This window comes from Haliaeetus albicilla, chromosome 19 (genome assembly GCF_947461875.1).
Source record: "Haliaeetus albicilla chromosome 19, bHalAlb1.1, whole genome shotgun sequence".
Taxonomy (NCBI): Eukaryota; Metazoa; Chordata; class Aves; order Accipitriformes; family Accipitridae; genus Haliaeetus; species Haliaeetus albicilla.
In genome coordinates, this window is record NC_091501.1 from 15,253,011 (window position 1) to 15,280,076 (window position 27,066).

At 41.7% G+C, this 27,066-nt stretch overlaps 2 protein-coding genes and 1 long non-coding RNA gene across 3 annotated transcripts in view; 2 read left to right on the plus strand and 1 right to left on the minus strand.

Moving 5' to 3' along the window:
• The first annotated feature begins 209 nt into the window (after positions 1 to 209).
• STRAP (serine/threonine kinase receptor associated protein) lies at positions 210 to 8,443 on the plus strand. Its single transcript, XM_069807814.1, has 10 exons — positions 210 to 458; positions 1,621 to 1,756; positions 2,498 to 2,579; positions 2,844 to 2,916; positions 3,495 to 3,591; positions 5,021 to 5,158; positions 5,713 to 5,849; positions 6,594 to 6,743; positions 7,111 to 7,176; positions 7,512 to 8,443. The coding sequence occupies exons 1-10, from the start codon at positions 347 to 349 to the stop codon at positions 7,571 to 7,573; spliced, it is 1,053 nt and encodes a 350-aa protein (XP_069663915.1). The 5' UTR covers positions 210 to 346; the 3' UTR covers positions 7,574 to 8,443.
• On the minus strand, positions 8,441 to 9,794 carry LOC138690090 (uncharacterized). The gene is made up of 2 exons (XR_011328892.1): positions 9,178 to 9,794; positions 8,441 to 8,868 (listed from the first exon to the last, which is right to left on the minus strand). It is a non-coding gene; the product is annotated as an uncharacterized lncRNA (long non-coding RNA).
• Positions 9,693 to 27,066, plus strand: part of DERA (deoxyribose-phosphate aldolase) — a 58,180-nt gene continuing 40,806 nt past the window's right edge. The window contains exons 1-5 of the mRNA XM_069807813.1: positions 9,693 to 9,933; positions 19,957 to 20,054; positions 23,563 to 23,710; positions 25,395 to 25,490; positions 26,829 to 26,963. Coding sequence (XP_069663914.1) covers positions 9,708 to 9,933; positions 19,957 to 20,054; positions 23,563 to 23,710; positions 25,395 to 25,490; positions 26,829 to 26,963 — 703 coding nt within the window. The 5' untranslated portion in view covers positions 9,693 to 9,707. The remainder of the gene's footprint in view (positions 9,934 to 19,956; positions 20,055 to 23,562; positions 23,711 to 25,394; positions 25,491 to 26,828; positions 26,964 to 27,066) is intronic.

Here is a 27,066-nt window from a genome sequence, read left to right on the forward strand (position 1 = left end):
CTCGGCTCGGCTCGGCTCGGCTCGGCTCGGCAGCGGGGCGGGGCGCCCCCGCCCCTCGGTGGCGCCGCGGGAACGAGGCGCCCCCACCGGCCCGCCTCCCCTCAGGGATCGCCACCGGCCCGCCGTGCGCCTGCGCCTAGCGGCGCTTCCGGCTGCGCCCCCGCCGGCTGACGTCACTTCCGCCCCGAAGCGTTTCCGTGCCGTCATTTCCCCCGCCGCCGCCGCCACCGCCGCTTCCTGCCCGGCCGGAGGGGACTCGTGTCCCTTCCCAGGCTCCGTCCGCGCCCCCCCGCCGCCGCCCCGCGCCCCCGCTCCCCCCCCCCACGCCGCCTCCGGGGCCGCCGCCATGGCCATGAGGCAGACCCCGCTGACGTGCTCCGGGCACACGCGGCCCGTGGTGGACCTGGCCTTCAGCGGCGTCACCCCCTACGGCTACTTTCTCATCAGCGCCTGCAAGGGTGAGCGGGGACGGGCGGCGGCGGCCCCCGTGTCGCCGGCCCCTTTGTTTCGGCCTGCCCGGCGGGGACGCCTCCGCCCCCGGGGGTGGGTGTGTGGGGAGGGAAGGGGGGGTGGGCCGCGCCGGGCCTCGCCTCCGCCCCGCCGCTCGTAGGCCGCGCATCGCCTTCCTGAGGGGGTGTTGCTGGGCCGGGCGGCTGGTGCTGGCTGGGGCGGGGTAGCCCGTTCGTCCGGCGAAACGCTGGTGCTTGTAGGGTAATAGCAGCTTACGGGGTTGCCGAATGAAAAAGGGAGCGGGCAGCTGGGTTTTGTGGTGCTCAATTACCGGATTAGCCTGGGGAGTATCAAAGCCCGCATTCGCCCAATTTGGATCCACACTGTTGGGGGGGGGGGAGCGTGGGCGGGAAGCCTCGAAAAGATTCATTTCTAAAACTGCCCACTTCTACTGTCTGCGCGCATAGGCTGTAGACTTTAAAGTGAGCTCCCGTTTAACCACGGCAGCTGCCTTGCAGGACGTAGAATGACGACGTCTGCCTCCTTTCCCGTGAGAGCTCTCCTTCATTACGTGAATAGCATTTCCCCTTCATACACGTATACGTTAATCTTATGTGTCTATTCATAAGTTTAAAAGGACATTCTTTTCTGCCTCGGAGTGCTTCCAGTTCAGCTCTACATCTTGTGTGAACAACTTTTTGATGGCCTCCCAGAAAAAAATAATCGCAGGAAAGGCTTTCTGTTTCTGTTTCATTTTTACAGCATCTCTGTGTGTGTTTTAAACATATCTGATTACAAACACGAGACTTATTTCTGCGTACTGTTAGTCTGATAATATTGTTCCAAAGTAAAAAACCAAACCTGTCCTGCCTGAAGAAAATTTCAGTAAAAATAAAACCTAAATGAAGTGCTCCTTTCTGTTTCCCTTCTACCTTAACACAAACCTAAAGAAAACTTTTATCATATTTGGAGTGGTATTTTAATGTCTGTACAGTTTTAGATGCATGCAGCAAGTACAGCTGCATATCTAAGCCTTTCAACTAAACTCTTTTACAAAGAATAGCTTCATAAAGTGTGTGGTATTTCCACGTGCTGGTGCAAGGGAATCTTTTTTAAAAACAGCTTCCTTTTTTATCATGTTACCTAAATATTGGTTTTGTTTTTGTGAAGATGGTAAGCCTATGCTGCGTCAGGGTGACACAGGAGACTGGATTGGCACATTTCTAGGTCATAAAGGTGCTGTTTGGGGTGCCACTTTGAACACGGATGCCACTAAAGCAGCTACAGCAGCAGCAGATTTTACAGCGTAAGTGATTAACTGTCTTTGAAGTCTGTATTTTGATTTTACTCTATAGTGCTCCTTGGTGACACGTAGCTGTAGTAAGTTACTGATTAATTTGTTTTTCTTTAGTAATTGTTAGCTTATGGCTAGCCAAATTAAAACCTAGACTTTTAGGTTCTTGAAGGCAGCTACAGTTAATTCCGTCATGATGAAAAACTATGATTCTTTCTTGATAGATATATGTAATTACCATACTGGTTTGCTAGAATAACATTTCTTTGCAACTCTAATCTCTGGCACTGTAGTTATAGCAGACTTGAAAAAGTGATTTTTATTTTGCTTCTAGCAGCCTCTTTTTCTTACAAGAAAACTCTTGTGAAAATTCTAGTGAATTATTTCTTTGATGTTTTTTGTTGTTTGGTTGTGCTATTTGCAGCATATGTTAAATATTCAGCAAGTTGAATCCTGTTAGTAGACGGCAATCTCTATTAATAAAGTTGTGGAGAAAAACTGCCTTTGTCTTAAAACTAAAATGCTAATTAGTCTGCATTATCCTGAAGAAAAGAATAAAGGAAAATGGTGAGAGAGTACAAAAAAAGCTTTAGTAAAAACATATAAACTGTTCTCACTGACTAACTGGCTTATGTAGCGTTTATGATAAAACGTTATCGTGGTGTCAGGAAAGATTGCTTACAAAATAATCTGACTGTCAGGTTGATTTGTCCTGGTGCTACTAAAATAAAAATGTTTTCTCTTGCCGTTTAGCAAAGTGTGGGATGCTGTGTCAGGCGATGAACTAATCACATTGGCTCACAAACACATTGTCAAAAGTGTGGATTTTACACAGGTATGAAAAACTGTTATACCTTATTCACTAGGGAAGTAAGCTCTTGAGTTCATGTTTTGCTGTTAGTTACTTTTCTGCTTTTTACGTGTGTATCTTAACAGGCAAATAATCTAGCATACCACTTCTAGTTTTTAAGATTGTAGCTTAAATGTAGTAAGTGTGTTAGAGGCTATCTGAGAGAAAGAACTGTTATTTTAAGACTCACAGATGAAGGCTGGTATTTTGATTCAAAATAGAGTTGACCCTTTATAACTTCTGTTTCAGGATAGCAATTATCTGTTAACAGGTGGACAAGATAAACTATTGCGTATCTACGACTTGAGCAAGCCAGAAGCAGGTGAGTCTGCTTTGAGAACTGATTCTTGTTTCTTGGAGTTAAATAAAAGGTCTGAAATTAAAAGCTACTTTCTGTTATGAATCACGAAAGACAAAGTTGAGGATTGTTTTACAAATGTAGTGTCTATAACCTTTTGCTATAGTAAGATTACCTGTATGTTTTATGTTTACCATTTTACAAGTGACTTGGAGTGTATCTATAATGGACTTGAAGGATAGCATGTTTCAGTTCAATGCAGACTCATTAGAAATATGTCTAATTAATTAAAATTTAGTCATCTGAAAGAAAAGAGACTCCACATATTTAAGAGTGTTTAAATTCATGTTGATGCTGGACTACTGATGATTGATATGAAGCTAGAGAACCTTTATGTTAAACTAGTGAGGCTTTTTAAATTTAGGCAATCAGATACTCAGCCTGTTCCTGGAATAAGATCTACAAATAAAGTTGTAAGTGCTTGAAGTAATTTTACAGCTGCTAGTAAATGGAAATTCATATAGTTTAAGAAAGCTCCCAAACTGCTGCATGACATTATTTCATTTTCTTACAAGTATTAAAATATTTGGCTTTACTTTAAGAACCTGACGTTGTCAGTGGACATACTTCCGGCATTAAAAAGGCTTTATGGAGCAGTGATGACAAACAGATTCTTTCAGCTGATGATAAAACTGTCCGGTAAGAAAAAGTAACTTTGAATTTTCCAAGAAGCTCACTTTATTTATTGTCATAATCTACGTGAGAAGATATGGTTTTTGGTAAAGGATACAAGTAACACAAGTTATTAGATCCTGGATTATTATAGCTGCATGCCTAATACAGTTCTTATCTGCTGTTAGAGACAAAACTTTTGTAATAATTCTAATTTACCTCATAAAAGTGTCCTCCCTGATAAGAAGAGGTGGTCTTTGAGAACTGCATAGTAGAATAAATTTATGCCTTTTGTAATCCTAGAGAAGATGAATTTGTAGATGAGGTCTTGTGCATACACATTGTGCTGAGGTATTGCTGTCTTGTCATCTGCAATCCAGCCTTGAAAGATGCACAAGGCATGGACTAGCCAGGCATTGGTTTAAAAGACTTCTGGAAACAGTGCACTGTTGATAGACATAGCCTTCTTTCTCTGCCATGCTGATCAGTTGAGTAGGCTTTAGTGTTTTTATAACATGGCTCATCCTGTCACAGTTAAGTGTTTTGTTTACTTTATGCCCAATTGGTAGGAGATGTGCTGAAACCTAGACAAACACGACTGCTGGGGAGATAAATTGACAAAGATCCTTCTTCAAACTGTGCTGTCCAGAAAAGATGAGAGATGTGCCTAACTGCTTCCTCAGCTTTCTGGCTGATATGACCAGTGTTATCTCATGTCTAGCTGTCTCTCCATTCTTGTATTTATGGCACAAAGGAGAGAGAAATAGAATGGTCTTTTCTGCTTTGTGGAAGGAATGATGGGAGGGTAAAGTCACTGGTGCAATTTCCTTGTAGTCTCCTTTTCAGCTCCAGTTCTCTTCAGTTTCCTAGTGTTCAAGATAGGCAAGAGCCTAGTCTTGTTTGTTTTTCTCTGAATTGTAGGAATGGAAATGTAGCAGTCATCTAATGAATGAAGATTCTTACTTGTCATAGCAGAACAATTTCATTTCTTTTCTGTTTAGATAGCTCTTGCACCCCTAGATTGAAAACAATATTATCTTAAATGAATCTCTGTTCTTTGTATAAATTGGCGTTAGTACCTCTGCCTTGTGAGGTAAAAAGGCAGAATGGAATCTTCAAGCCTTGCTTCTAGAAAGCTCTGTCGCTCAGGAGACTTACAACAAGACTTTTAACCTCTAAGAGAATCCTTGAGTAGTTAAGTGGTATGTGTACCATTTAATGTTGTTGCATTAAGCTTCAAAAGTAGCAGTATTTTAAAGTAAGTGTGTCTTAAAACTTTGCCCAGGTGAGAATGAAGACAAGGATGCCACTGAAAACCCAAAGTACCTATGGCATCAAACCACATTCTTTTTTAGGAGGCTTTTTTGATTCAAAGCTTGCCATGGATGGGAGGTGAAAATTGTTTGATTTGCTGAAGTAATTTGAGAGGTTTTTTTCCTTTTTGTTTCCTCCTAAGCCTCTGGGACCGGAGTACCATGACCGAAGTGAAGGCACTAAACGTTGCAATGTCAGTGAGCAGCATGGAGTATGTTCCAGAAGGACAGATACTTGTGATAACCTATGGGAAGACTATTGCTTTTCATAGTGCAGAAACGTGAGTCCAAATGACAGAATTTTCATGGGCTTGGTTGTGGGTAAAAACTTGACTGTACAAGGTCAAAATCACCAAGTTGTCAGAACTGGCATTAGTGGACATCTTTGCTTGCCATCTTGTCAGAGGCAGAGTGTGGAATGACTACCCTCTTCTAAAATAGTGAACCCTAACTGTCTATAACTAGACTGTAAAGGTTCGGTGCCATTTTCTTATTTCACACTAATGGTAATTGTGGTTGAATAAGTTTCGGCCAGGGTTCAGTTCAGTGCTTTTCAGAGAACTGATTATTTATACATCTCTATGATGTCTTAAGAAAGCAAGTTACACACTTAAACATATTCCAGAAAGTATTTCTGAATGTGTGAGCTTTTGTTTTGCTTATTCTGAACTAGTTTCTAACTTGATGAGTGTGATTTGCAAGTATTAAAACTTGTTTCAGAAACTGTGTGTGGGTGTATTCTATCTTAAAAGCAGTTGTGATTAGTAGAATCACAGTTTCCTTGCTCTCAGGATCTTTTTTTTAATGAACTTTTTTAACAAACTTTTCTCCTCAGTCTAGAGCAGATTAAATCATTTGAAGCACCTGCTACAATCAATTCTGCATCACTTCACCCTGCGAAAGAATGTTTGGTTGCAGGTGGTGAAGATTTTAAACTCTATAAATATGACTATAATACAGGAGAAGAACTAGGTATGTTTGTCTTCTATAATCAAAAATGAGTTCTGAAATAGGTATTAGATTAATGAAATGACTAATTAAACTGTTGTACTCAAATAAGGTCTTAGCATAGCGTGCTATGCAAGAAGATGAAAAGGTATATTACCAGTTAAGCTTTTTTTCCTATCTCAGTATGCCTAACATTACTCTTCTAGACCTAATTAAAGCCTCCATCAAACAGCTCTTTGCACCTATTTTAAAAAAAAGTTGTCATTCTGCAATACAGTAGCAAGCTGTATGTTAACTTGTGTCATACTATAGCATTTATTAGATGTCTAATGAGTTGCAGCTACTCACTTTTATGAAAATGTGGTATGTTTCTGTTCTTGTTAACGTTGGCCAAATGTATTTAAAAAATATGTATTTGTAAGTTTGTGTTCGTTGATCCTGTCCTTGTTTAAAATTGTGTGTGTGTGGAGCAAGAGGTTGAAGGAACAGAGCATGTATACTCTGTGCTACTGGCTTGCTTTGTAGTTTTGCCTAGAATAAATAAACACCTGTTTTCTTGCAGTTAATAGAACATTAGTATCTTACCTAAACTAGAGATTGCTGAGATACAATTAATAGAAGCTTTGTTTTGCATCAGAAGTTAAGTACTGGGAAAGTGGCCCCCCCTACCCCCCGTATTTTTTTTCCCTCTTCTGATCAGTTTTTACTTACTAATTTCAGTTGTTGGCTGAAATTTGAAATTAATGGTCTTCATATGTTCTCTTATAGAATCTTACAAAGGACACTTTGGTCCAATTCACTGTGTGAGATTTAGCCCTGATGGAGAGTTATATGCAAGTGGCTCTGAGGATGGTACACTAAGGCTGTGGCAGACAACAGTAGGGAAAACCTATGGTCTTTGGAAGTGTGTAGTTCCTGGTAAGTGTGTGCTTCTTCCTGGTGGAACTTGGCTGCTCCATGTGCACTTTTTAAGTAATATCTATCTAAAGTGGTAAACATCATCATATTTCATATAGTAACTGTACTGTCTTCTGAGGATTTCTTTATCCACTCAAATCTGTTAGATTTAAGGATTTACTTTTGTAGCTGTTATTTAAGCAATTAACTTCATACCTGTAAGCTTATTGCATATAGACACTTTGTGGATATTTAAGCAACTAGTCTGATGTATTTTTATGTTGAAAAGCAAGAAATATACCTCAATTAAGTGGAAAATTTTATTATTTTGATTAAGGTGGGTGGGGGAACTGAAGGTATTGACTTTTTTTCTCCCTTCTCTCTACAGAAGAGGAGAATGCAGAAGCAGCAAAAGCAAGGACCACCCTTCCAGGAACTGCAGAGGAAGAAATAGGTAATGCACTGAATTGCCCGCTTCACCTCAGCTAAGTGTTAAAAGATTAGTCAAGATGGTAGCAGTCTTTAGTATGGGAGAGGTAGTTTTCCCCAAGCACCTTCTGGCAGTTTTCACTCTTCTCAAGATCTTTGAATGCATTTTCCTGAAAATGACCATGTGGCAGGTGTCAGACTAGTGACTAGAGCTGTGCAGACTGAACAGATGGGGCAGCATAACTGTATCAGGTTAAATGGGAAAACAAACTGAACTGGTCTTTAAGCAATTCCTGGAACATTTCTTTGGTTTATATATCTCAGGTGAAGTTAAATAATACCCTTTTTATTTAATTGCAGAAGATCTTGCCTCTGAAAACTCAGATTCAGTGTACAGCTCAACTCCTGAAGTTAAGGCCTGATTATTGCAACTGTTACGCGACATGTGGACATAAGAGACTAAATCAAGTGAACAGTGATGAACAGCAGCCTTCCAGAGTGTGCTCTCTACATAAGGCAAAGATGGGCAGTAATTGATGAGAATGCGGTGGAACTGGCTAGGTGTTGTCTGTAAGAGAACTGAGCATCCAAATAAAATAAAAAAAAGACAAGTAGTAGAGTTTTGCTATCTTTTTAGCATAACTGCCTACTGTCTTTTCAAAGAAGTGTGCAAGCCAAGATCCAGTCTCTCCAATTTCAATTAGACTCATTGTAGTGTGTTTTCTTTATTATGGAGAAGAGATACAATGGCTTTTACCCATTTTTTTTTTCTTGAAAGTTGGAAAATTTGGCTTTAGTTCAAAAGAAGGGATTACGTACTTCCAGTATTTGGTTCGGGTTTTGTTTCATTGTACGCTGCTTCTGAATGTTTAACTGTTTTCAGTTGTTTAAATAAAATGCCTCTCAACTCGTATCTTACTGTTCAGTGTTGGATTTGTGGAATGGAAAAGCAACCAAGTTAATAACGTAATCCTTTCTAGCATCTTGGTTTTGTACTATACAGAAGGAAGGCGGTAGGAATGGTTTGGTGTTGGTAGGGAGGGTGGCAAGTTCTTTGATCTGTAAGCTTTGTGTCTTTTTACTCTTTGAATGTAAACGTGAGTCTCTAAAATCAAAACCAGTGAAAACTAAATTAAACATGCTGCCTGAAATATTTGGTTGTACATGAAAATCTCAAAGGTTGGCTATGAATCTGTGTAAAGCTTGGGTTTAGTGCTCCAGACTGGATAAAAAAAGTTAATCTTTCAAGGTTACAAATCATATTTTCTTCATTAAAGAAAATATTGCCATTCTTCCACTTGTTATTTCCTTTAATGTTATGCTTAAAGGTTTACATAATGCATTCTGTATGGAAAGGAGAAAGGTTATACAGAGGTACAGTTATTAATACACTTTTTTTCATATTCATCCTTACTGTCCATTTGGATTTTTTTCCCCAAGATTACAGTAATGCTATCATCTTAGAAAATTGAAGCTTAACATTTGAAAACTGGAGTATACATTGAAACATCGGCAGTTCCGTCTGAATATAAGAAAATACTTTTCCATAGTGAAGGGCAGTCAAACACTGCAACAGGTAGCCTGGAAAGGTTGTGAAGTCTCCATTCTTGAAGTTACTCAAAACCCAACTGGCTGTGGTCCTAGGGACCCTGCTGTAGCTGAGCTTGCTTGGGCAGGTGGTTGGACTCAGGTGGTTGACAGTCCCTTCTAGCTTCAGCTGTTGGGGTGGGGAAGTAAGAAAGAAAACAAGGAATGGGGTAACCATGAATCATGGTTTCTTAGTACAATACTAGCGTTAAGGATATGTGATTTCACAGACTTTATTCCAAAATTAGTTTTGCAGTTATCTGTTTGAATTTTACTCTAACAACAAGCAAGTCGCAACCCTCTGATTTACAGCTCGTTGTTTCAACCTTATCATTAATTCCATTAAGGCTTGAGGGCTCAAATCTAGTACTTCAGCCTAGAAGCTGTTCATTTTACAAGCTGGAGTATGAGTTTAAAACAAGAAACTCGTGCACCTTACCCCATGGTGAGACATCTTGCAGGCTGTGGTCTTCATGCTGTATTTCAAGCGGGCTGTGTAGCGTCTCACAGAGATGTCTGGAACAGCGTCCTCAGATTTCAGAGCTGTGGCCCTTCGCTGCTGTACGCGATGCTGTGGTTTCTTTGCTAGCACTGGGCAAGTAAGGCTAAAGTTGCAAGATGTTTCATCTAACTGAGAATATTAACAATGTTTAACACCTTTTTCATATGAGTTTGTGTCCCTGTAACTCAGGAAAAAAGTAAAGGCTGTGCAGTTGTCAGTGGCTTTGTTACCAGACTTGCCGTTTGCAGGTGCTACTAGGAAGTTTTACAACGTCAGTAAGTTTACGCAGCCCGTTAAACTGTGTGTGACGCTAGTTTGTGCTTGAAGATTCCACTCGAAGAAACGGGAAGTTGCCTGGACTCGCCATCATCAAGAGGGCAGGTTCGGCGTCTTTAGGACGAAAGGAGCAGAACCTCCTAGCACCCCCTCGCAGAAGGGCGGAGGTCTCGCCCTGCGGCGGCTGAGGGATGGCGGTAGGCCTCGGCTGCCCCGTTACCGACAGCTCCGGTGCGGCGGGCTCGGAACGCCGCGGCCCGGAGCGGGCCCGCCGAGCCCGCCCGCCGCCGCCGCCGCCGCTTCCTGCCCGCGCGGGGCGGGACCGGCGAGGCCGAAGTCCGCCCGCCCCGCCGGCACGGGGCAGCCAGCCGCCGGCGGCGCGGGCCATGGCGGGACGAAACCCGGGCACCGAGCTGGGTAAGGGCCTACGGGGCGGGCCGCTAGCTGCGGAGCCGCGGCGTGAGGGGCTCCCGAGGCGGCAAACCGGGCAGCGCTGCTCGGGCAGGGGCCGCCCGCCCTGCCAACGGGCGGGAAAGTGCCGGCGGGCGCCCGGGCGGGTGAGGCGGCGGGTGAGGCGCCGGGTGGCTGCCGGCCGCGGGGCCGGCCTCCCGCCCGCCTGCCCGGCCTCCCGCCCGCCCGGCTGAGCCGCCGCGGTGCGTACGCGCCAGGCCGCTGCAAAACCGTGTTTTGCTGAAAAGCCGGAATAGCTTCACGATTCCTTTAGATCCTTTAGCATACGCTCCTGACATACTGTTCGGGCTGTCTTCAGCCGGGAGGCCTGCGGGAGGCTTATTTTCCCTTTGGTGCTCGGGTTAAACACAAGTCGGGGTTTGCCCATCGTGCGTGGCCTCGGCCTGAGAGGGCCCGAGCGGGGCGACAGCGCACAGGCCGGGCAGGACTCGGCAGCCCCAGTCCTGTCACAGAGCGGGGCCCGGTCCCCTCTTCTGCACCGTTCTGGTTCTCACAGAGTAAATCTCCCCACTCCTTTCTCCCCAAGAGGTTCAAACCATTTTTTACTAGTTGGATTCTGATTTGTAAACTCAGGACTTTACCTCGCCTTATCGTTCTCCTCGTTGCTTGCTCTCTGAAGACTGATAAGGATTTTCCAGGTGTTTGAAGGTGGTCTCCAGGCCTCAAAGGTGGCTGTGCCTCAGGTAAGGCAGAGAGCAGCCAAGAAAGGGTTTCTCTGTCACTTCCCCGCCGGAGCTCCTCTTCTGCTGATTGCTGTGGGTGGGGATGGAGAAACGGCTACAGCTTTCTGACTTCTTCACCCAGCGGACCCCAACTGCAGTGGCAGAATGAATTCAGGTGATTACCCTTCCTACAGTCTGCCTCTAAGGTGTGATAATTAGGTCAATAGGCGTAGATGGACAATTAAGTGGAGGAAATACAGGGGTGGTGTCATGGAAGATGGGAAGCAAAGGACAGCTGGTGTGGAACAGGTTGATCTCAAAGTTAGCATGAGCAGAGTTCAGGAGGCCATGCTCCTGTCTCTAGCACAAGTATGGGCATTTTTACGGAGCTAATGTGCAGTTTAAATGATTAGCCTGTGGGCAACTGAAAGTTGACTCATTCTCTGAAATGACTGACATGTAACTCCTAAAATTGGGCACTCGGCTTGCTCTCTGATGTGCTTATCTGTGGGCTGCTCACAGGGACAGGTGAGTTTCAACTGTAGCCATCTGAATAGCATCTTTTTGCTGAAACAAACATGTTAATAATATAGTGGCAAAACTAGAGTGGCTGTTAGAAATAAAGCTAGCATGGAAGTTTGCAAATGCACTCTAGTTACTTTAAATGAGGTGTGTGTTTTTTCTTACTGTCAATTTAATCCTACAATTAATTGTCAGTATGTGTGGGGAGTCCAGAACCTTTGAATGTGAAGTCAGTTCAGTTCCTATCAGTTGTCGTCTGACAGACAGGCTTACGTGTAAGGAAGGCCATGCTGCTGAGTGGCAAATAATTGGAAGAGACAGGCAACCTCACTAACATTTGGCTGGATCTTGCTGCACAGCCATAGTCAAGGGAAAATTATTCAACGTGCAGCTGACGAGCACAACATAATCATTGTTTTTTTGCACCCACTGAAACAATCTTCGAGTATGTTCCAAATATTTTCTATGACTCTTTTTCCTCCCATAAGTAGCCCTCCCCTGCTGGAGGGGCAGAGTCAACTAATGCTCAAAATTATTGATGGAAAGCACAGAGGGATGGATGTCTTCAGGATTGCACCATGTGGCCTCTTCCAGCTGCAGCTGATTTACCTGGAAGGGCCACTGCCCTCAGCTTATCTGCAGGTACTTGTTGCCATCCTTTTTCAGTGACCTTTGTTAAATCAGTTGCGGTCAAAATGAGCTGGATTAACTGTAGAGGGCAGGCATAGTAGGGGAATGGTGTGGCCATGACTGTATTTCTGTTAAACAGCAGCATACCTGCTGTGGCTGTTTCTAACAGCTGCCTTACGCTGGCTGCTTTAAAGGGAGAACTGAATCTCCCTGCCATTTTTTCCCACTAAATACACATCTGAAATACTTTAAGTGTCATATTTAAGTCAGTTGCTGCATCTTAGCTGGTAGCAGTACTCAAAAAGGACGTTAAACCCTTGCCTTTATCTTTCATGGTCGCTAACAGTACACACTGCTTCTGTGACTTAGGTACTTTGGCTTTTGAAGGTTTGTGCCAGCAACTTTAACAGTAATTCAGATTATTTGCCCTGTATCTCACAGAGCATTCTGTAGGATTACAGTTTTCTAACAGGGACACCTAGTGGTAAAATATATTTTACTTAAAAATATATTATTTGAGTCCTTTTTCCCTATTTCTGTGCTTGCTACCTAATGTCATTATTTAAGGAGTAAATTTCTGATGTTGCCATTAGAGAGCATCTATTTATTTATCAATGACAAGCCAAACTCTTCTCAAATCATGGCATATAATGCTTTCCCATGTGATTTTTTTTTAAATAAATACATTTTTGTAAAAGCCTTTAATTCATTCTGTCTGTCTTCCTTCTTATCACTGTTCCTTAGTAGAAGAACAAAGTGTTTACTTGGAATAAAAAACACGTACATGTAACACAGATAAAAGACACTGATTTGCATGAACTAGTCAGAGGGTCACTAGTCTAATACACTGATACATTTGCCATCAGAGGGTTGTGTAAAGAAGGTGGGTAAGGAATTTTACAAGCTTGTCATTCCACTGGGACTGTTTGCAGAGTCATTTTTGGGTATTAGGGTTCACCACACTGACTGCAGGGGCTGAAAGGAGGCTGCCTCTCCTTCTCTGCTCCTAAGGATGCTAGAGTATAATGGACCAGGTGCTTCATGTTTTGTTACTTTTCAGAAAAGCATCAGATGCCACTTCACAAAAAAAATAGCAAAGCACATCAATGAGCATCTGTTTTGTAGTGTAAGCTAGTAGCATACTCCTTTGGTTTAACTGTGGGGATGCAGACATCTACCACATGGGTTTTCTGCTCCCTGCAGATGGAATTTTGATGCAACAACTTCAGAAGTCATGCAGAAAGACAGACATTCAGTAACCTTGGGTAGACCCAGAAAATGGCAAGTAGGATGTTTAAAACCAGCAGATAACACAGTTGATAATACTCTGAGGCTGGTACCAAGTGCAGTAATGAAGGGGTCTAGCTTGGGACCCATCCTGTTTAACATTTTTTTTCAGTGACCTGGAAGGGGCGATGGACTGCTTGCTCATAAAGTTTGCAAATGCCACTAAATTAGGCAGATCAGAGGGACACAAACTGGCCGAGGAAATGGGTCCACAGGAGCCCAGTGACGCTGAGCAGGGCCGAAGGCAGAGCCCTGCCCCGGGGAGGACGAGCCCCGGCGGCCACACGGGCTGGAGCCGGCCTGCCTGCCCGCCTGCCTGGGGAGCAGCTCTGCCGAAAGGCCCCGGGGCCCGGTGGGCCGCGAGCGCTTGTTAGATCCTGCCTGGAAGACCGCGTCCAGTTCTGCTGCTCCCCGATAGAAGACAGACGGATAAACTGTCGCGAGTTCAGCAGAGGGCCGCCACGACGGTCCGGGGCTGGAGCAGCTGCCCCGTGAGGAGAGGCTGAGGGAGCTGGGCCGGTTCAGCCTGGAGAGCGGGCGGCTCCGGGGGTCCTAACAGCAGCCCACCTGTACCTACAGGGAGCGTATTAGGAAAACGAAGCCAAGTTCTTCACAGGGAAGCACGGCCAGAGGCTGAGAGACAACAGACGTGAAGGGAAACCAGAGAGGTTTGGACTGGACACGAGGAAAAACTTCTTCATGCAGGACGGTCAGGTGGTGGGACAGGTTGCCCAGAGGCTGTGGAGTCTCCATCCTCGAGGGCTCTCAGGACCATATGGGATAATCCTTCAGCAGACCGGTCTGAGCTCAGAGCTGACCCTGCTTTGGGCAGGAGGTTGGACAAGTGATGTTCTGTGTCAGTTTCGAACTGAATAATCCTGTGATTACTTACCAGCCACCTTCAGTAACCTTAGAAATGATACGAAAGAGCCCCGGGGCTTTTTTATTTCATGCACCAACTGAGGTGAGATACTGAACCCACATTTGAAGGTCCAAAACATTGATGCAAGACTTTAAACACTGTATTTAAGAAAATCAATTATCAAATCTCACTGGTCCAAACTGAACCCACTGCAGGTAAGTACCCCTTAAGAAAGTTAACTTAAAGCCGTGAGGAGAGGCTGAGGGAGCTGGGCCGGTTCAGCCTGGAGAGCGGGCGGCTCCGGGGGTCCTAACAGCAGCCTGCTCATCTGTACAGGGAGTCTATGAAGAAAGAACAGGCAGGCTCTTCATAGCATTGCATGATGGGATGAAGCGAGACAACAGGCTTGTCTTGAAACAGAGAAGTTCGGATATAGGAAAACCGTTTTCATGCCAGGACAGTCTGGTGGTGGGGCAGGTTGCCCAGAGAGGCTGTGTTGTCTCCGTCCTTGGGGACTCTCAAAACCCAACTGAATAAAGCCCTTAGCAGCCTGGTCTGAGCTCATAGCTGACCCTACTTTGCACAGGAGGTTGGACAAATGGCCTTCAGAGATCTTTCAACCCAAATTATTCTTAAATTATATGTTTTTTTACTTGTGTGTGTTTATGTATGTGCGTATATATATACACGCATATGTATTCTGAGTAATGAATAGTTACAGTTGTTTTGCGAAGTATGTTCTCGGATTCTAAAAAAAAAGTAATTTATCTATGTTGCTCAGCCCCTAGTTGAAGGGCCAGAAATACATTCATTATGTTTCAATTGATATTTTTAATTATAGTTGGTATTTCTGAGCCATTTACATGTGAGAGCTAGCCTGTTGGTAAGTGGCATTTAGATAATGAAGTGTTGCATCCCTTTTCAAGACGGCATAATTCTGTTCTAATATATTAATAGCTGGTTTTAGCCTGTACTGTGGCTCTGTTTCTTCACTGTTCCTTTCTAATGCCTTTTGAATCTGCTGGATAATTTTAATCACATTTGAAGAACAGATAGATGTCTCAGAAGTAAGTCCCTGGGTGGAATGACCAAGTTAGTCCCTCGGTTGAGGGTAATGTAGGCATAGCTCAGCAATTACATGACTTTTCATTACATCTTTTGGGGGGGGCATTATACATGTAACAACATCATGTTTTACTCCATGGACCATAACAAGACAGCTGGGTTATTGGGGTGAGGAGAGGTCTCTGGAGCCAGGGAAGAAGAGAGGGAACAGCAGAGGACTTTGGAGCTGCAGGAAACCAAGCTCCTGTTGTTCTGCAGCTCACTTTCTGAGGAAAGGCTTGTTAGTGGTTTTCAAAGTGCTTTGGAGGATACCGTGATCCATTTCATGTGATCCATGGTCAACGTTGTGTGATTTCAGTAATGTCACAAGATTATATAGCTGATTTCTAGTTCAGGGCTCATGCCTTGGTGTCCTGCTTTGAGTATCTGAATGGTGATGACTTGGAGACTGAACCTCTCTCATGTAAGGAGGACCCATCTGAAAATAAAATAGGTTCATAGCAAGAGTCACTATGGGAAAATAACTACAGCTTCTGTCTCTAAGAAACTGAATAACCCCCAAACCTTTACATACCATGACAACTGTAACAAGACCTGATCCTGAAGCCTTTTCTCTCTCTTCAGTGGCTTTGCTTGGCTATGCGTGGCCAGCTGGGGTCAGCCTGTGTCCAGCTCATTTCTCCACTAAAGGTTCAGGGCACCGTTTCACTCGCTTCTCCAGAAATAACGGCTTTCATCGCTTTTCTTTCCCATTTTATCATGTGTTCGTGGTAAGAGCAGGAGCACACATGCTCTTTCTGGCACAGAGGACAAAATAAGCAGTTGGGGGGGCAGCTTCTTTTGGGGACAGTGCTGCCTTAAAATGCTTGTGAAACTACAGCCTCAGGCGTTCTTGAGCTTTCTGTTTCACCATCTGAAGGGATGCCATCTACACATTGGTTTTTAAGCTTCTGAAAAGCTTAGTCTGTTTTATGAGGAATGTGTTAGGTATCTTAGATATTTATGTAATTATACTAATGAAGTGGTTTTATTTATTGTTTTCTGAGGAAATGCTTGGTATTTTTGGATTCATGTTCTTCAAAGAGAGGAGATGAATTTCCTGTTAAGATTTCAAGTATGATTTTTTCAAATGTCTTCAGAGAAAAAAGTAAACTTGAAGAGTGATTACAGAATATTGGCTAATTAGCTGTAGTGTAACTGCTTTAATTACTTTTATCCCTGAAGCCACATGACTGTGCAGATGACTAGCAGATGACTTATTTAAAAAAAAAAAAAAAAAAAAAGACGTGTTCACACTGCAAGGTTAATGAGCCTAATTAAATATAGTTTTCCTTAGCCAGATACTAAATGATAAAGCTTGGGGGAGTGGGGGAAGGGGAGAATCCAAAGGCAGTCAGTTCTATTTCAAATAATGGTTTTATTCTGGTTTTTAATGCAGGAAAAAAAAAAAAGCTGGAATTGTGAGTGATTTTTCTGAACAGAGACACTTACATTTAAAGATTTGGTGAGACCTCACATGGCAAACTTTGAAAGTCTATTTAGAGACAATTGTGCTGAGACGTATTTGTTTTCACTTGCCCACTGCTTTAATTAATGGAGAAGTGGGCTTGAATAAAAGGTCTGTGTTAGATAGAAGTCTCCATCTGCTGCTGCATATTACCAGAACCTTTGTCCTTCCTCACCGTGCGTTTTTTTTATTACACCATTTTATTTCCTTTAGTAAACTGTGTAATGTTTCACACTGAGTTTTACAGACAGGATGGAGTTCTGATTTTTTTTTAAATTATTTTGATTTTTTCTGAAGTTTTCTGCCTGTGCTGTGCACAGTGGTTCAATATCCCACATTTGAAAAAACACTTGGAGATCCAAATTCCATGGTCTTTCAAGGAAACTTGCGTCTCAAGCAAAAAAATTAGATATTACACCTTACTGAGTTGCCATGTCAGCTACCTTCATGACTAGTCTTGAGTTATTGAAAACAAAAAGTAAAATGTGTTACACAGTGAAAAGGGCTTAAGCCAATGAATTTCATCATATTTGCAAAAAACATGCAATCAGCTATTGCTGATCAGCTGATATATGGTAACTTTCACAGGTGACTTTGGGCAAAGCAAACGTAGTAGCTTATTTCACTTCCACTGTTCTTCCCCATCTTTTCTCCCATTGATTATGAATTTACTTTTTTCTTTTTCTTTTTTTTCCCCAAATGGTATTATACTTGACTATTTCCTTTAAGCTAATCTAGCATGCAGTGCCCTATTTCCTGAAAAGATTACTCAGACCTTCTGAGAAGCTATGCTTAAAAGTCAGGTAGGGGCAGATAAGATAGTTGTATGTATGTTTCTGCCAAAGTCTAGCACAAGATGAATCGGGCTGAATCCTCTACAAATAATAAGTAATGAAGAGTTAACTTATTCATGGGGAAATTTCTGTTCTTTCACTTAAATTTTCATCTGAAACCTGAATTTTCCATATCTAACAGACTGGACACCATCTTCATATTCTTCCAAACTCTTCTATAGAAGGCTGTAGTTTTTATAAATTAATTATTTAGTTGGATTTCTTGATTGTCTTTCATAATGTAGAAAGAATGGGTTCGATTAGAGTAACTGAAAGGATCCTTATTACAGAGCAAGAAGCCGAGTTCCTCACTAAACTGCTTTTTTTGATTTTATCACATTTTCTAAAGGGGCTGAAAGGTCACCGTGCACCCAGTAGGGTTCAAAAGTTATCTTGATAAATTGGACTGTGATTAAATGATTCTACCCAAGCACTTGGCACATAGTAGGAGAATCACAATACAGAGTTTGTGTTTCCTTCATTTATTTATTTGTATTTTCCTCCCCTGTGGACTTTGTCAAATACTGCCTATAGTGGTCCCGTGGGAAGTGATGTATGCTCTCTGCTGATCACGTAGGAGCCTTGACCTTAAAGCAACTGCAGAGGATGTAGATGTTTCACTAGCTTATATTTCAGCTGTCTGCATTTCTAGGGTTTGCGTTTATTGATATTCAAAAAGAAGGAAAGTTCTAGCCATAGGTTTTGTAGCAATAGCTTTTCTTACCTGCTTTCTACATGTCAGCTGAGCTTCTTGCTTTTGGGGCAGAGTGAATAAGCCTGTGGCTTTGAAAGTGGAGAGAAGTAATGAGGGTTTGTTGTTTGACTGGTTTGCAACTTTGCAAGTTCCTCCTTTTCTTTGTCACCATACAGTAAGACTGATGCAAAATCCTTAAATTCCTTAGGATACCTTTGAAATTCCTTCTTTGATTTACTTTTTTGCTTTTGGCCAACATTTTGACCTTGTGGGTACCACTCATTTAATTACTTGTATGTGATAATAGGGAAGTGGTAGCAAGGTGGCTTACTGTGCTCAGAACAAGGTTTAGTTTAGCTGTGTTTCATGCATTTGTCCTGCATTTCCACTGAGTCATCTTTACCCTAAGTTGGTTTCTCCAGAGCTTTTTGTAAGTCTAATTAGGAAAACAAGCTTGTGTTTACACATACTTTAGCTCTGCACTTTTTTTTTGCTATTAAAACTATAAAGTAGGAAGAAAAAAAATTGAGGATAAGATTTCTGTACAAAATTAGTAATTTTGGCTATCAGCTTTTTAAAAAGATTTAAACCTTTTTTAATCAACGTGCTCGAGGGAAATGCAAGTTTAATACAGTAGTGAAGACGACTCATAGAGATGAGATGCTCTTAATAAATTAAGTCACCCAGAATTATTATCTCTTAATATCTAAGCCCATGCTCGTATACTGACCTTAACTGATGATGATATTCTTGATTGATGGTGGTGATTTGCTGATGGTGGTTAATGATTGTTGATGTTGTTTTCAGAGTATTTTCATGGATTGCTTATATGACTAGTATTTAGAAGAATTATTTATGTTTTGGGATATGAGAGATTTTAAAGACATTCTGATTTCTTTTTCCTGTGTATTTCTGTGAGCAGCTTGTGTTTATTAGCATTCAAAATTACACTTCTGGTTTATCATACTCAGCAGAAATGTCAAGGTTCAAGAGCCTGAACCCTCAATTCTCCTTTATCAGTCAGTTACGCTTCATTAAGCATTGTCCAATTTTTGGTGCTTCTGTTCTTAGTTTCATTATTTTAGTAAATGTTGAGCATCTGCTTTACTTTGGGTCTGGTTATTGTTTATGGGTACTGAAACTCACTGAAATTGTGAGCCAGGCTGTCTGCAGTGGGTGTCTGAAGAAATTTACATGTTGAAGATGTTTCCCTGAGTCCCCCGGGGTGCTTGGCAAGGTGAGCGCTTCTCAGGCAGGCACTCATTGAGGCAGCTTCCAGGCAGGTATGTTGCCCAGGAATTCAGTGCTTTTGGAAACTTGCAGTTAGTTAGGCCCTAGCAGCAAATTCAGTAAAATTAGCTCTAGACTATAACAACTCAAATGCTTTGTTATGCAACGGTCTGTGCAGTGGTTTTGGTGGCTGTGTGGGGTACAGTTCCTGTAAACAGAGGTTCACGCACACAAAAAATGCTGTTGTATCTTGGGTGCCAGCAGACAAGCAAAGGACTGAATAATTGTTACCGTATTCTGGAATCAAGAAGTAAATCAGCAAGCAGTGGCAGAAGGCTGTTTTGTGGTGGGGTTTTATATGCTACATGTATAATAAACTTCATAGTCCAGGACTGGCAACATAATGTCTTTCAGCAGCAGTAAGTTATTTGAGTTGTAATGGCAAACAAAACATGCTGTGTGAAACATCGAGTTCACAGATCATACCCTAACAGAATTGAATGCTATTATGGTATTTTGGACTGGTGATAAGTACGCAAGCCCTTAAGAGGATATGAAAGCATAACATGCTCTTCAGAGGTTCCAAACTAAGCTACAACTTTCTTCTGAAGTCTCGCACCATATATTAGAAGAACATAGAAATAGATGAGGCTTTTTTTTTTCTTTTCCCACCCCAGAGCTTGGCTGGATCTCAAAAGTGCATGTGAATCGACCTGCAGTTGTGAGGCATGCAGAACAAATTAAAAAATGGAGAACTGTGAAAGGTAATTGGCAAGTAAGTGCTCTTTTTATGTATTCTGTTCCTGTATTTTTAAAGCAGTCACTCTCCCTCTCCAGGCTGCAATATTGAATTTTTTTCAAGATACATGTAAACTTAAAAGATGTGCTTGTCCAAGTCTTATTTTAATAATTTGTATTTGATGATGATGGGATGGAATAAGGTGATGCATTTATCCAAACAAGTTAAAAACCTTATAACTCATGAGTGGCAAAACCGCAAATGAATTTAAGTCATCTTTATTCATGAGTGGATTAAATTGTATATTACTATCCCACCACATTTATTCTGTTTTCCAGACAGACTTCTCTGCATGCTGCCTTCTTATTTTTTAATTTTAAAGCTGTAAGATATGATCACGGTCCCTGTCAAGTTTGACCTACCTGGATGATTTTTCTTTACTTAAACATCCTCAACATGTGTGATTTCTTTGCTTAACTAGTTCTTACCTAAAACTTGAAAATTCTGACTGGCTATTGCACTTGGGGGGAGAAAGTTAAAAAAAAAAAGAGGGAAAAAAAAAAAAAGAGCGAGCCCACTAATGTTAAGGGGACTGACTTCTCAGCTCCTGAGATAAGGTAAATGATTGGTTATTGTCCATCTTAATATAAAGTAGGTTCACGTAAGCCATCGCCAAAGCCAGTGGTGCAAATGAACTTTTCTTCAAGACTGATTTGTATTTGTTGAACACACATGTTTAGAGTGTCTTAGCAGTTACCTTCAACCTCTGCTGTTACTGCCCTCCTGGCAGAACTGACAGATACTGGCCTGGTGTGCATTTTGGTTTCTCCAGTTTGTAGGTGACAATCGTAGCGCGAAGCCATCAGGTCAGCAACGTAAGCTAATGCATTCTGCAAAGCAGAGCAGGTGAGGCATGGCCACATGCTGGCTTCTGCTGCCTCAGTGGCAGGATGGGAAGCACTGAGAGGGGAATGTCAAGCAGAGCGGGCTGCAGGATGCCACAAGTGCTTTGGCAGAATTCAGCCAAGGGCAAGGTCTGAGCGATGCCATGCTGCAGACCTGCAGCTCCCAGTGAGCTCTCAGCCGTGGGGTTGTAACCAGCCTCCAAAGGACAAATCGATTCTTCATTCACCAAACAGCTGTTCTGCAAGCAAATGTGTGTGGTTCCTCCCCTCTGCGCAAACAAGTCACTTACATGGAACAGTAACTGGAAACCTGGAAGCAGGAGGAAGGAGGCAATGAAGGATCAGTCTTAACAGTGCAACATAATAGAACAGAGCAAGAATCATTTAATTATACTTAATTCTTAAAAAGCTGTTCAAAATAGTCGGCATCCTCAGCATAGTACATCAGGCAGCCGTTCTGGGGTGGCTGAAGCTTTGTTCACAATGAGCACAGAATCTTGCGGATGACAGTTTGGAGATAATTTGATGTAGCTGTAAGATCCTACTGGAAGGTGATAGAAAAAAACTTACTACCCGTTACATGAACCTGAAAGATTGTGCTTTGAATGTTATGATTAAATAAAAAAATGGACATAAACTGAGGAAAGTTAGATACCAGCTCAGCATTTCTCAAGAGTTCCTTATGCATAAAAAGTCACTTGATACCAAGTTTAGCAGTCTGGTGGCACTGGGTTGGGAAATAGTGTCAGTGAGAAAATCCAAAGGGTATTCCATAACCTTGGCTGTGTTCAGATCCTGCAGGTGCAGTAATGTAAAAAGTAGGTCTTCTGATTTGACCAAAGTTACTATATAAAGAACAAAGACAGAGAGCGCCACAGGCTTTGATTAGAAAGAATCATTGGGAAGAAAGGGATTTAGTGTCACTTCCTCAACATGGCTGTAGGACAAATGTTTAATTATTACTAACACTTCTTCACTCTCCTGTGTTGTTAACGCTGGTACTGAGCTACTTGAGTAAGATTTTACTTTGAAGAATGCCAGAAGCATCTCCCCTTTATTTGAATACTGTCATTGCAGGATAGTCATGTCGTGTTTATTTCGCAGAGGTGATTTTGAACCTTTACATGTTTGAACATAAGTAGCACCACAGATTGAAATTTAGAAGCCCATTTCCCCAAATACACATTTGAAAAACCCTTTTAAAAAAATGAAGGTCATACCAGTTCTTGGAACTTGCTGACTACATCTGTCTTGATGACTTTATGATTCATGTCATAAGAGATGAGACAAAAATTCCCTTGAACAAAGGGTAAAAAAAATCCAAGTAAAAGAAACTTAAAACCATTTACAGTGAAAACCCCTTTTGAAGTATTATAGGGTAAAAGTAGAAATTGGTTAGAAACAAGCAGTTAAGCTTGGACTAACAGAGGCCAGTAAAGGTTCATTACTCTGTTCAGTCACCCCAAAGCAGCTTTCAGTGTTACACTTACTGCAAGTTCAGAAAGGAGACTTCCATCAGCAAAGTGTGAAAGGTTTGTAGGCTGGCCAGTCACTTAAGATTTGCAGAGTAATACCTCCATGCAGAAACAAGTTTTGCTGCCTATACTGACTAATCCTGTCACAGAGCAGAGCAGTCAGAGAGAGGCTTTATGGACTCAAATGGACTTTGCCATCGCAAACTGTCCCCTTGTTGAACAAGTGCCCATTAAGAGATGTCAGCTTTTAGTGAAGCCATAACTGTAAACAAGAATTTGCTGGAAGAGCTTCAACAAGTATTTCAAAACAATGTCTTAAGCTCAATTTTTGTTCAACAAGAAAGCTCAAAAAAGTTTTAGTTGTGCATCTGTTCCATTCTCCAATGAAAATGCTACAGAATTTTAAAAGACTTATTAATCTAAAGAGTGCTTTAGCCTTGTCACTTAGCTCTTGCTTTTGTTTTTTGCATGAAATAATTACAGATGTTTTTTATTCCCAATTCACACAAAAGAAAGTGGAAACATCTGGAGTCTAGACCCTAAGTTTTAAGAAGTCTGGGTTCTTACTCCCCACTGATTCCATGTTTCAGTCTCACAGCAGGAGAAGCATGCAAACGTGCAAGTGTGCAAATTGCTGATGTGTAGACTCATCTGGTTATTGGCAATTGCAGACCTGTGCTGTCTTGAAGCATGTGTATAATTCCTTGTGCATACAAGCCTTAAAATTACAGCCATACTGTATAGAATGGAGCATATAATAACAGTGAGGTTCCTCACATAGGTGATGCTTTTATCTTTGCCTTACAGAATTAAATTTGAAGCAACATGCTTTTTGTCCAGGTAAAAATGTTTGTCTGATTCTTAGAGAGTCCCACTTGGTAGTTAGCTTTTGCATCAAAAATTGGAATTTGATCCTTTGATTCTGAGAGCAGACTTTTGATTCCAAATCCTTTCTGTACCATTAGATACTGCTCAACACATGAACAAGTATCTGCCAACCCTGTCTGTCATAAACTGTTCTTTGCATATCCTCCATGTTATATCCCGTACATTTCCTCATTCTTAGAGTGAGAGCCAGGCTTCTGATTCCTGCATCTTCTAAGTCAGTTTGGCTTTGGAAGCGTAAACTGAAATACTTTATTCCTTGCTTCACTCCCTTTGTAGGCTGCTTGGCTGCTGAAAGCTGTCACCTGCATAGACCTTACCACTCTTTCAGGTGATGATACTCCTTCAAATGTTCACAGACTGTGTTTTAAAGCAAAGCATCCCATCAGAGAGGATCTGCTGAAAGCCATGGACATGCATGATAAAGGTATGATAGTTTTTACTGTGTGTATTTTGTAGAGAAAATGTCCACATTTCCTCATTATTTTTTCAGTTTTCAGGAAGGTGTAAAAATGACCTCTTCTTCCTTTAATGGAAGCAGTTATGGTAGGCAGTGCCGCAGAACTAATAGTCCTGAGAGAAGAAACTACGTTCTAGATGGTCTTATTCAAAGCAACTGTCTTAAGTTCTAACTGCAAAATATCTATTCCTTTGAGTTAATATTAGAATACATGAAGAAAAAAAATCCATGCTCAGTTTGGCAACCAAAGTGAAGCATGGAGTCAGGGTAACGCTGTAAGTTATGATACCTAATGAGCAAATTTGATGTGGAAGCCACAAGTGTATAACCTCAGTGTATGTCTTTTAATAACAGTGCACTAAGGTGAAACTAATTGAGTATTCTGTTAATCTGCTGATGTCCCTAATAAATTGGAGAAGGGGGGAGCGTCCATGTGACTCCTTTGGCTTTTGTGCTGTTTCTGTATGTAACTACCGAGCCTGCCGCTTTCCCTGTCAGAAAAGATGCATTCCATGGTCCTAAGCATGTTATTTTTCCTTCAGAAAGCACTGTCTGTTACCTGCTTGTTTCAATAGTTAGATAGGAGACATCTTCGCAGCCCAGTCTACTTCAAGGAGTCAGTCCTGTAGTGAGTGTATGCAGTTGTGTGCGTATCATGTATACACACACACGTGCACACACACAGAGTTCCCAGCTAAGTCAACAGAGTTGAAGGGGTTGAAGACAGCCCTTAAGAACTAGTGGTAAAACTTTCACTGACGTTACTCGAGCAGGCTCCATCTGAAGTCCCAATGTTACACACAAGACTGAACACAATAGAACTTCAGAGCAAATTGAGACTGTCATATAACTATCAGTAAAACAAAACTCTTTATATCTGAGCAGCATTTCTGAATTTTTCCAGATGTAATCAGTGTCAGTGAATACCATTTGACTTTTGTCCTGTCATGCTGGCCTTGTGATGATCTAACAAAAAGAAAATCCCAATGACATTTGGGGCATGCTTTTACTACTGAAATATTTCAGTTTTACACGGGCATTAGTCTACTGCTTGAAGTCATATGATGTAGAACCAAAGGGGAATCAGGCCTCTGGTTTTAAGCCATACACATAAAATATCAAAGATTAGTCTTTTTAAAAAATTTGGATTTATGGACTCTTCAGACAGTTGAAGTATTAAATATGAGGTCAATTATCTGACACTTTGAGAGAATAGCATTTTAACTAGAAATGCAGTAGGACTGCATTAACATAAAAAGTCCTCAGTTGCTGCTGGGCTCAGTCTGGCTCAACAAGTAAGGACAGAGTTTGGCAGTGTGGTTTCTCTCACAGTAGTTCGCTGAATAAGCATGTCTTAACTTGTACGTGTTGGCCTTAAAGAGTGAATCTGTTGACAGAAGCCTTGGTGTTTTAACTCCTGCTAATGCAAACTTGTTGCCAGGGTCAGGTAAAGGAACATGAGGGAGGTAACAATATGGAGAATTATCCAAACTGTTTGAGCAATATAACAGACATCCCTAGTGTAGGTGCTTAAGATCCTTGTGGGAATGCAGAAGTGGGAGGTGAGAACAATGCACACGTGCTCATGATATGGATTGCACTCGAGAAGATGGAAATATATATATGAAGAAGTGAACTGTGGCTTTTGCAGGTATTACTGTTGGAGCAGTTTGTGTATATCCCGCAAGAGTCACCGATGCTGTTAATGCCCTAAAGGCTGCTGGTTGTAACATACCAGTAGCTTCAGGTAAGCTTTATTAAAAAATATCCAATTAAATATTTTGATGCTAAAAAGTATGTAGAAAAATCCAGAAGTTTGGACTTGTTTTTGTTTCAGAGGGTAAGGTGAAAAGGTAGCAGGTGGAAGGAAGGGAATGGAGGGGGGTTTGCTTCTGGTATAATCTTTTGTTTTCTTTCAACTTCAAACTTATCAGGAATGCCAAGTCTGTTTTGCTGGAAGCTCTTCAAAGAGGTGCTTATCAGGGTTTTCCTCACCCAAATAGAAGAAATTGAGATAGTGTGCTGGACAAAGCATCAGCAGACACTAAGTAAATAATAATAATAATAAAAAAAAATAAAAAATATACTGCAATATGAGCTTTAGGAGTTCTAATACAAGGTTTTTTTCCCATATCAGTTGTTTGGCTTTTAAGTATAATCCTACAATCAGTACAAACAGTATAATCCTGAATTCAATGAATCTGTGTGCAGAGGCAATGGTTATTGCCTGCTGAGCAGCCTGCAGGTTCAGGACTTCTACTTACAAATCTAATAGTGCCAACTCTTCTCCAGTCACCACACACAGGAGACAAGTCCTGAATCTACAATAAGAAAGAAGTAGAATCAAAGAATTATGTAGGTTGGAAGGGAGCTCTGGATGTCATCTGGTCCAACCTCCTGCTCAAAGCAGGGGCTAACTTTGAAGTTAGATCAGGTGTTTAATGCTAAGATCCATGTTTTCTAGTGTTTTTTTTTGTTGTTGTTTCATTGTTGTGTAAGGGAAAAATTACATACTAAATGCATTTATATATCAGAGAGAAAGAGGATCTCTGATAAAGCCATTATTTTTTTTCCATTTCCAAAGTTACCTTTGGGTTTTGTACTTGAACATCATAAACGTAATCTTAAGTAGACCTCATTGAAAGCAATTTTTGCTATATTGTGATTTAGCTGTTAAACTTATTACTAGGATTTAACCTGAAATACTACTTAAAAGAACTGGGGAGAATTAAAAATGTATGTATTGCTTCATACATGAGTTCCATCCTTGTTTGCTCAATTCTGCTGGAAGCAATAGATATTGTGCTTTCTTATGTAGGCTGCTTTGGCAAAAATTAAGGTATGTGAAAGAGACCTTATCACAAGATTCACTTAGTATCTTGCTGGACATTGGTTCTTGAGGGAAGAGCTAATGCTTCTTGTGGATGAAGAGAGGGTAGGATGAGGTGCCTTTAGATTTTTTGAATCATGGTAGGGATAAAAAAGAATAACTTTCAAACTCTTCGGTGTATTAGACGTATTTGCGGTTTTATGGTCAATTTATAAAACATTTTCTTCCCTCTACCTGCATCCCCCTTCTTGCTAGTGGCTGCTGGGTTTCCATCTGGACAAACTCCTCTAGAAACCAAACTGGCCGAAATAAAGCTAGCTGTGGAATATGGTGCCAGAGAGATTGACATTGTCATTAGCAGAAGTCTGGTGCTGACTGGCCAGTGGGAACGTAAGTACGCATCCTTTGGCAAGGAACCTAAACCTCTGTATGTGCACGTGCAAGCTCTGTCTTTGTCTCTTCCCCAAGTCTCCACATCAGTCCTTGAAGAATT

Bases quoted from the DNA above. Each gene is read 5' to 3' on its own strand.
- STRAP (XM_069807814.1), top strand. From the start codon at position 347: ATGGCCATGAGGCAGACCCCGCTGACGTGCTCCGGGCACACGCGGCCC. The intron at 2,580-2,843 runs GTATGAAAAACT...CTTCTGTTTCAG, and splicing joins AAAGTGTGGATTTTACACAG to GATAGCAATTATCTGTTAAC. The intron at 3,592-5,020 runs GTAAGAAAAAGT...TTTCCTCCTAAG, and splicing joins GCTGATGATAAAACTGTCCG to CCTCTGGGACCGGAGTACCA.